General features: G+C 43.8%; 1 protein-coding gene across 1 annotated transcript in view; it reads left to right on the top strand.

Moving 5' to 3' along the window:
• The window catches only part of LOC143288238 (uncharacterized), a 93,061-nt gene that overhangs the window by 62,851 nt on the left and 20,210 nt on the right, over window positions 1–10,000 (top strand). The window contains exons 2-4 of the mRNA XM_076596589.1: window positions 200–389; window positions 6,231–6,403; window positions 9,599–9,706. Of these exons, the coding sequence (XP_076452704.1) occupies window positions 200–389; window positions 6,231–6,403; window positions 9,599–9,706 (471 nt within the window). The remainder of the gene's footprint in view (window positions 1–199; window positions 390–6,230; window positions 6,404–9,598; window positions 9,707–10,000) is intronic.

Here is a 10,000-nt window from a genome sequence, read left to right as displayed (position 1 = left end):
AGTAATTCTGTGAACATCTATCTGTTCGTCTGTCAATCAATTAATCAATCTATTTATTATTACGTTTTGCTATAGCGCATAATTATTCTCGAAGCTCTGTGCGCTTTACTTATCTGTAATTATCTCTATGTATCTATCTATTTATCTATCTATTCATTTTACGTCTCAGGACTAACAACCTGCCACCCCTATTTCGCAGACAATAAGCCGGGCCAGCAGCAGGAAATCTCAGGCAGAAAGCGTGCAGTCCAAGCTGGCAGTAGGGGGGCAGAGTTCGGCCAGTGAGAGCGAGACAGAGGAGACCAACAGAGGGAAGATCTACGACATCGACAACTTTGCCGTGGATCTTGCCGACGAGAAGGCATGGGACACTGATCTGGAGCAAGATGGTGAGTAGTCTGCATTGCACTACGCTATACCACGCTACGCTAACACTACGCTAGGCTACGCTACACTACAGTGCTCTACGCTACGCCACACTGAACTGCGCTCAGCGACACTCCACTACGCTATGCTATGCTATGCTATGCTATGCTACGTTGCACTACACTACACTACACTGCACAACGCTATGCTATGCTATGCTATGCTACGCTGCACTACATTACACTGCACAACGCTATGCTATGCTATGCTGCGCTACACTACACTGCACAACGCTATGCTATGCTATGCTATGCTGCGCTACACTACACTGCACAACGCTATGCTGCGCTACACTACACTGCACAACGCTATGCTATGCTACGCTGCACTACACTACACTGCACTATGCTATGCTACGCTCCACTTCACTACACTGCACTATGCTATGCTACGCTGCACTACACTACACTACACTGCACCAATCCATGCTACGCTACGCTGCACTACACTACACTGCACTATGCTATGTTACACTGCACTACACTACACTACACTGCACAGTGCTATGCTACGCTCCACTACACATTACTACACTGCACTATGGTATGCTACGCTCCACTACACTACACTGCACTATGCTATGCTACGCTACACTGCACTGCACTATGCTGCGGTATGTTACGCTGCACTACACTACACTGCACTGCACTATGGTATGCTACGCTCCACTACACTACACTGCACTACGCTACAATGCACTACTCTACGCTACACTACACTTCACTATGCTACGCTACGCTACACTGCACTGCACTATGCTGCGCTATGTTACGCTGCACTACACTACACTGCACTGCACTATGGTATGCTACGCTCCACTACACTACACTGCACTACGCTACAATGCACTACTCTACGCTACACTACACTTCACTATGCTACGCTACGCTACACTGCACTGCACTATGCTGCGGTATGTTACGCTGCACTACACTACACTGCACTGCACTATGGTATGCTACGCTCCACTACACTACACTGCACTACGCTACAATGCACTACTCTACGCTACGCTACACTACACTACACTGCACAATACAACACAACGCAACAATACAATACAATACAACACAATACAATACAATACACAACTTCTTTAGTTTTCTGGCTGGTAGCGAATTGTTCATCATCCATAGCCTCGTTACTAACAGATCAAAGGGTCAAACACAGTACACTAAATTCACACCAGCAAGTAATAAAATGCGGCGGCTTGATTTTCCAAGCCGTAACGGGGGAAAGGTTTATGATAAAGTAACAAGTATGTTAAGAAAAAAAAATTCAATCAGAATAAGGCATACTTCTCTGAATTTATCATGACAAATTGTGAAATTGCAGGTTCAGTATTGAAGATTGAACCGAGTAGCGTGTGTGACTGAAGTGTGTTGCTGTGTCAGGCTGACGGCAACTGGCTGTGTCTGACTGAAGTGTGTTGCTGTGTCAGGCTGACGGCAACTGGCTGTGTCTGACTGAAGTGTGTTGCTGTGTCAGGCTGACGGCAACTGGCTGTGTGTGACTGAAGTGTGTTGCTGTGTCAGGCTGACGGCAACTGGCTGTGTGTGACTGAAGTGTGTTGCTGTGTCAGGCTGACGGCAACTGGCTGTGTGACTGAAGTGTGTTGCTGTGTCAGGCTGATGGCAACTGGCTGTGTGTGACTGAAGTGTGTTGCTGTGTCAGGCTGACAGCAACTGGCTGTGTGTGACTGAAGTGTGTTGCTGTGTCAAGCTGACGGCAACTGGCTGTGTGTGACTGAAGTGTGTTGCTGTGTCAGGCTGACGGCAACTGGCTGTGTGTGACTGAAGTGTGTTGCTGTGTCAGGCTGACGACAACTGGCTGTGTGTGACTGAAGTGTGTTGCTGTGTCAGGCTGACGGCAACTGGCTGTGTGTGACTGAAGTGTGTTGCTGTGTCAGGCTGACGACAACTGGCTGTGTGTGACTGAAGTGTGTTGCTGTGTCAGGCTGACGGCAACTGGCTGTGTGTGACTGAAGTGTGTTGCTGTGTCAGGCTGACGGCAACTGGCTGTGTGTGACTGAAGTGTGTTGCTGTGTCAGGCTGACGGCAACTGGCTGGGTGTGACTGAAGTGTGTTGCTGTGTCAGGCTGACGGCAACTAGCTGAACTTAGTGTGAAGGCAGCCAAAAGACCCCGTAGACTTTAACGACCATGGACAGGGCAGTGAATTCGTATCCACTGATCTGAGCACATCACTCCTCTTTTGCAACATCTCCACTGGCTCCCTGTCTCACACAGAATAAAGTACAAGATCAGCACTCTATGTTATAGATGTATTCACATATCAGCCCCTTCCTGTCTCTGTGGCTGCCTCCACCTCCACACTCCATTTCGCTCACTACGATCAGCTTCGGATCCACTCTGTTTACGATTACCCAGATTCAAGCTCTCGACTGTTGGTCGCCGTTCTTTCTCTGTCTCTGGACCTTGCGATTGGAATGAACTTCCTCTTTCGCTTCGTCAAGTCTCCACACTCAGCTCTTTCAAGTCTGGCCTTAAAACCCGCCTCTTCCCAAAATAGCCTCCCTTCCCTGCCTCTTCCTTGTCTTCAATTTCTCCAGTTTTAGAGTTATGCATGCGTGTGAATGACTGGTGTGAAAGCGCTTTGATTTGTCTCTGCACAAGATTCAGCGCTATATAAATACCATTATTATTATTATTTATTGTCTAGGGCGTGGTATAGGAAGGCGGGGCCCAATCCTCTCATTCCGTCGTTTTAACCTCCTCTTAACCCGGAGCCAGGTTTAACCCATTCACACCTGGGTGGAGTGAGGAGAATGGCAGTAAAAGTGCCTCCCCCGTGGCGAAACGGGGCTCGAACCTTGCCCACTGGTGATCACAGGACCACTGGTCCAACGTCTGACCGATTCTGCCACAGTGATTCAGCCCCACGCAGACACAGCATCAACGGATAGACCAAAAAAACATGGCACTGCTCTGCGACTTTCAGATCTATAACGTCCTTGGAAAGCCCGCACCATGCGATTAGAATCTGAACTGTATCAGTCATATTTCTCTTCTAGATGTAGCCTTATGCATGTACGTATGATAGTCAGTCGTGTTCGACTATGACCATCAGAACAGCAGAGGAGGTAACTGCTGTCCCAACTATCTGGGCTAGAATTTGATTATGTTGGAGAGTGTCTTGCCCCAAGTTACATCCCCACTCTCTCGGCCAAGAGAGGTTTTAGGACAGTCGGCGTTGAGATAGTTCCTTGACAATGTATGATAAATACTTGAGCTATTACAATGCTTATACACGAATAGATGACTTGTCAAAATAAGACGTAGGTGGGGTGGGGTGGGGTGGAGGGGGAATGTATTACAGTGTGTCTGTGGTGACACGCGACAGACGTCAAGCAATGTTTTCTGCTTTTGACGTATTTCCCAGACGTTTTGACGTCATTATTGTGGACAGTAATCTAAATACAGTGATACTAAAGCGTGGCAGATTAGGATTTTTGACTCACTTGTGTAAACAAAGTGAGTCTATGTTTTAAGCCGGTGTTCGGTTGTCTGTGTGTGTGTGTGTGTGTGTGTGTGTGTCCGTGTGTCTATGTGTCTGTGTGTCCGTGGTAAACTTTAACATTGACATTTTCCCTGCAAATACTTTGTCAGTTGACACCAAATTTGGCATAAAAATAGGAAAAATTCAGTTCTTTCCAGTCATTTTGTTTAAAACAATATTGCACCTCTGGGATGGGCACAAAAAAATAAAAAAGAAGCCTAATTATATGCAAACTGCATTTACTGTTATATTTATATTTTTTGTATACTCTAAACTTGGCACTTTGACCTCTTATTCTGACACAACAACATGAGCAGTCATTATTATCATTTTTTGTTCAAACAGGAACTTCTTTTGCTAAGCATGGAATTTTTATTCATTTTGCAAACGTTTTGGTGAAGATAGTAAAAAAAGGGAAATTACTCTGTAATTAATGCTAGGGGACTTAATTTATCACAAGTGAGTCTTGAAGGCCTTGCCTCTCTTGTTTTTTAATGTTTGCAAACACCAGTAAAGATTTCCTTTTGTTCCTAGCATTCAGAAGCAACAAATAACGAGTTCATGTGGCTTTCAGAATTCACAAACACCAATACAAATAAAGATTTCATTTAGCCCAAATAATTCAGACAGTCAACACAAATACATATTTCGTTTAGATCTTGACTTTCCGAAAGGTGAAAGGTCGACAAGAATAAAGATTTTGATTAACCCTTTGCCTTCATAAGTGCAAGCATAGATAAAAACAAACAAACAAACAACAACAACAACAAAAACCACGACAAACGTTTAGCTATTTGCTGTCAGAAACTCCACCATTAAGTAGTTTTAAACCTTTACTTTCAGAACCATCAAGAAAAAAAACCCACACCTCTAACTGCTTTCAAAAGCAGCAGGAAAAAGAAGAATTCATTTTATTCTTTGCTTCAATAAAACACCAGCTTCCATAAAAAGAAAAGAAACATAAAGTTTAACTCTTTGCTTTCAGAATCACCTGCCCAAAAGACCGACGTTTAACTCTTTGCTTTCAGAATCACCTGCCTAAAAGAAAGAAGTTTAACTCTTTGCTTTCAGACTCACCTGCCCAAAAGAAAGAAGTTTAACTATTTGCTTTCAGAATCACCTGCCCAAAAGAAAGAAGTTTAACTCTTTGCTTTCAGACTCACCTGCCCAAAAGAAAGAAGTTTAACTCTTTGCTTTCAGACTCACCTGCCTAAAAGAAAGAAGTTTAACTCTTTGCTTTCAGAATCACCTGCCTAAAAGAAAGAAGTTTAACTCTTTGCTTTCAGACTCACCTGCCTAAAAGAAAGATTCACATAGCTCTTTACTTTCAGAATCATCAGCATAAACATTATGCTTGACTCTTCGCTTTCCGAAGCCGCAGCATAAAAGAAATGATTGGCTCGTTGAACTCTACTTCCAGATACATTAGCATGAAAAAAAAGTTTAACTTTGCTTTCAGGAAAAAAAATTAAGAAGAAGAAGAAAGACAATGCACAGAAAAAAGTCGCTCAGCTCTTTAACTTTAGATTCAGTGGCATGCAAAAAACAAATTTTTAGTTTAACTCTTTGCTTCCAGAAACACACACACAATCACACACACACACACACACACACACACACACACACACGCACGCACGCACGCACGCACGCACGCACGCTCGCACCCCCCACCCCTCCCACGCACGCACGCACACACACACACAGACACACACACACACACACACACACATGCACACACACATAAAGTTTGCCTTATATCAACTCTTTGCTTTCAGAGCCCAGCACAGAAAATAAATGGTTTGCTTAACTCTTTACTTTCAGAAACATGAGCACGAATAAAAAGTTGAACTCTTTGCTTAAAAAGAAAAGGAAAAAAAGAAGAAGAAGAAAGAAAGAAACAGCATGGAGAAAAAAAATTCACTCAGCTCTTTATTTTTTTAGAATCACCAGCATCCAATGAAACAACAACAAATCTATTAACTCTTTGCTTCCAGAAACACCAGCAAAACAAAACAAACAAACAAAAAAGTTTGCTTAACTCACTCAGTACGGCCAGTCCTCTCTTCTCCTCTACACAGACCCCTCGGATGTCCAGTGGGTGTCTGAATGACCCAACCTTTAGCTTCTGTCGTCAGAATTGTGGTATTCTTTGTCAACATTCATCTCTTCAGTGTAAGAGCCTTCCGCTTGTAATATTTTGATGTCGGTAATTGGAGAGAAACGCTGTTAACGTCGTCTCTTTCGCCGTTCGTATGGAGAGGGTTAAACTTAACTCTTTGCTTCCAGAGCCCCCGTCCTCCTATGACCACAGCGGCAGGACGGCCTACGTGGAACAGTGCAGACGACTGGGCGTGGTCCCCGCGTCCTACGTGTTACGTCACATGCACGACAAAACCCTGGACTTGAAGCACCACGGGCTGACCGCCGCGGGCATGAAGGCCATCGCCACTGTGCTGGTGGTGGGTCACTCTTTTCTTTTTTTTTCTTTTTTTTTTTTTTTTGTTTTTACTTTTAACTCACTCAGTACGGCCAGTGCTCTCTTCTCCTCTACACAGACCCTTCGGATGTCCAGTGGGTGTCTGAATGACCCAACCTTTAGCTTCCGTCGTCAGAATTGTGGTATTCTTTGTCAACAGTATAAGAGCCTTCCGCTTGCAATATTTTGAAGATGGTAACTGGGGTGAAACGCTGTTAACGTCGTCTCTTGCGCCGTTCGTATGGAGAGAGTTAAAAGTAGTACTTATTTAGCGTTTTCCCAGTTTGCTTATGACAGTTATTTCATGGCACACAGCGCAGTAATTCATACCTGTAACATAGCAACGAGCAGCAAACAAACAGTTACAGTAAATAGTTATGACAACCCAAGGATAAATGTGTATCCATAGCAGTTAGGTAAGTGCATCATCTTCATATCATACACAATAATTATGAGTGATTCTCTACGGAAAGTTGCTCTTATTGGTCTGATTTTGTTGAATCTACCTTCGTCAATGATAACCAGCCCTTGCCAAAACGATGTCCAGACATTCTCCTGGCTTTGTTTTTACTTCAGTTTCAAACACAGCTTTTTATTTTATTTTATTTATTTATTTATTTTTTTAATCCAGGAAGCGCAATTCAGTTCTCCAGATAACATTGTCTGTGTGATAGCTAAATCATGGACACACTTTCGTACGTTTTAATGTTAAGTGATTGTGACGAAGTGTCTGGGTTTTTCAATGATCTACTGTATGTACATCTCTATTAGAGCGGCATGGCGTGTACAAGTGACAATGGCATAGCATTCACAATAATTTTATTCATCGTTCTTTGTATAAGATAATGAATAATTCATCTGACAACGCTTCGGGAGTTTTTACATATTTGGCGTGTAGACATGCCGATTGGCATAATCTCTCTCTCTCTCTCTCTCTCACACACATACATGCGCGCGCACACACGCACACCCCCCCCCCCCCCCGCCCCCCCCCCGCGCACACGTGCGCGTGTTCGCACACTTTCTTTCTTATAACTCCACAACTAACTTTGTAGAACGTTCAAACATAATAAAGACAATAGTTTGAAGACTATGGTGCTTGTGCGATGCATGCTTTTCATGTGCCAAAATCACGAACTGAGCTTCCAATCCGAAAGATTGTACACATGGGCATGAAAAGATTATTTTGCAGTAATCCTCCATACTCCAATAGGAGTGAAAGGATAATTAAAACCTGACACTTGAAACTTGTGTGTGTGTGCCTGCGCGCGCGCCGCACTACTCATGCGCCCGCATGCGCTTCAAACGCGCGCCTTGTTCATGTTGCAAACAGTCCATCCAGCCTCACAGGGTCATACAACTTCTGCCAAACTCCACATGCTCAACTGTGTCAACACAAAACTGCCACACACCAAGACAAACCCACAGAAGAAAGAAGAAAGAGAAGAAGAAGAAGAAAGAGAAACACCCGTAGGTGCTGGGGAGGACCCAGAGAAGCACTGCCTCCACCCGTCCTTGGAACAATCCTGTACCACCCTTGGAGGCCTGCGCTGTGTTCACGATGGGTGCAGGCACGCACAGGACACGCCATTAAGAATTCAAGGGACATAACTGCTCCCGAACAGAGGCAAAAGAGACCACAGGATGCAACTCGCAACAGCCTTAAAAGAAGTATCCCCATGGGTGTACCAGCCAGTATTTCATGACTGCAGAGCCCACCGGCAAAAGACACCACCCTCCAGCTGCTGAGCACACCCCACAGACCAAACCGCCCCTGCCCGCAGACAGATGAAGACAGTGCCACTCCAGACACAGCCATACGGGTCTTATGTGCCCTCAAGAGAGAACCCCAAGTCGTAGTCTTTCCCTCTGTCAGCAGGACTTTCCCTGTGGTCAGTGGGTCTTTCCTCACCGTCACTGGATCTGACTCCAGGGTCAGCCTAGTCTACCAGTCAGAGTGCTGACGGAAAAATTGTAAACATGTATCATCAGATTAAGTCGTGTATTTTCATTAATCATAATGATAAATTGGAATATTTCAGTAGTCTCATAGGTGTTCAACAAGGTGAAAATCTACCTCCATTATTTTTTTCGTTGTTTTTGAATGATCCCGACGGGCGCAATAGCCGAGTGGTTAAAGCGTTGGACTTTCAATCTGAGGGTCCCAGGTTCGAATCACGGTGACGGCGCCTGGTGGGTAAAGGGTGGAGATTTTTACGATCTCCCAGGTCAACATATGTGCAGACCTGCTAAGTGCCTGAACCCCCTTCGTGTGTATATGCAAGCAGAAGTTCAAATACGCACGTTAAAGATCCTGTAATCCATGTCAGCGTTCGGTGGGTTATAGAAACAAGAACAAACCCAGCATGCACACCCTCGAAAACGGAGTATGGCTGCCTACATGGGGTAAAAACGGTCATACACGTAAAAGCCCACTCGTGTGCATACTAGTGAAAGCAGCAGAAGAAGAAGACGAAGAAGAAGAAGAATGACCCCGAGCAGCCTTGTATAGACAATGTAATTATTGTTCATCATCAAATATTGATCTTTCTGATACAGAGCTGCACATGCAGTTACATTCATTCAAGTCTGTGACAGAAATAAACTTTGTGATGAGTTTCCTTTTGTTATGTAATGCCCCAAATATGATTATGTCAGAAATCAGTTTATTCCAAAGAAATATGCATGCGTCCATTCAGCACACAATACTGTAAACAAAACAAAAAAATAATAAAAATAAAAATAAAAAATAAAAAATTACAGCAATGACAGGTTGATTTTTAAAATAAAATTTAATTAGTGAAGTAAAAATTGTTTGATTACGATTGCGCATATGGCCACATGATATAGGTATGGAATGAAATTTTAGTGATCCCTTGCATTGTTGAGCATTTCTACGATTTTGATTGACTGATTAATTAATTAATTTGTTAATTAATGAATGGATGAATTAATTTACATGTTAATTGACATATTCATCTATTGTTTGTCTCACTTGGCTTTTACGCCCTCCACGCCCCCAAAAGGGCTTACAGGATTGATGCCTTGGAATCTTTGAATGATGATGTTTGATGAATGTAGGCATGTGTGTGGTTATACATCATTGTATAGCTTATGTTGCGTTGAAGAAAAATAATGACGTGTTTTTTTTTTGTTCTTTTATGACGTGACGTTGCAGTCGAACACGACAATTCTGGCACTGGACCTGTCTGATAACTGGCTGGGCTATAGCGGCGGGCTTGCTGTCTGTGACCTGTTGAAAGAAAACTGCTTCATCACTGACCTGGTGTGTGTGTGTGTGTGTGTGTGTTGTGTGTGTGTGTGTGTGTGTGTTTTGTGTGTGTGTGTGTGTGTGTGTGTGTGTATTGTCTTTGTGTGTGTGTGTGTGTGTTGTATTTGTGTGTGTGTGTGTGTGTTGTCTGTGTGTGTGTGTGTAAGTGTTGTGTGTGTGTGTGTGTGTGTGTGTGTGTGTGTGTGTGTGTGTTGTCTGTGTGTGTGTGTGTGTGTGTGTGTGTGTGTTTTCTGTGTGTGTGTGTGTGTGTGTGTGTGTGTGTGTGTTTTGTGTGTGTGTGTGTGTGTG

The sequence above is a fragment of the Babylonia areolata genome, chromosome 12 (assembly GCF_041734735.1).
Source record: "Babylonia areolata isolate BAREFJ2019XMU chromosome 12, ASM4173473v1, whole genome shotgun sequence".
In the NCBI taxonomy this organism is placed as follows: domain Eukaryota; kingdom Metazoa; phylum Mollusca; class Gastropoda; order Neogastropoda; family Buccinidae; genus Babylonia; species Babylonia areolata.
The sequence above is the reverse complement of the archived record's forward strand: the minus strand, read 5'-3'. Positions and strand labels throughout refer to the sequence as shown.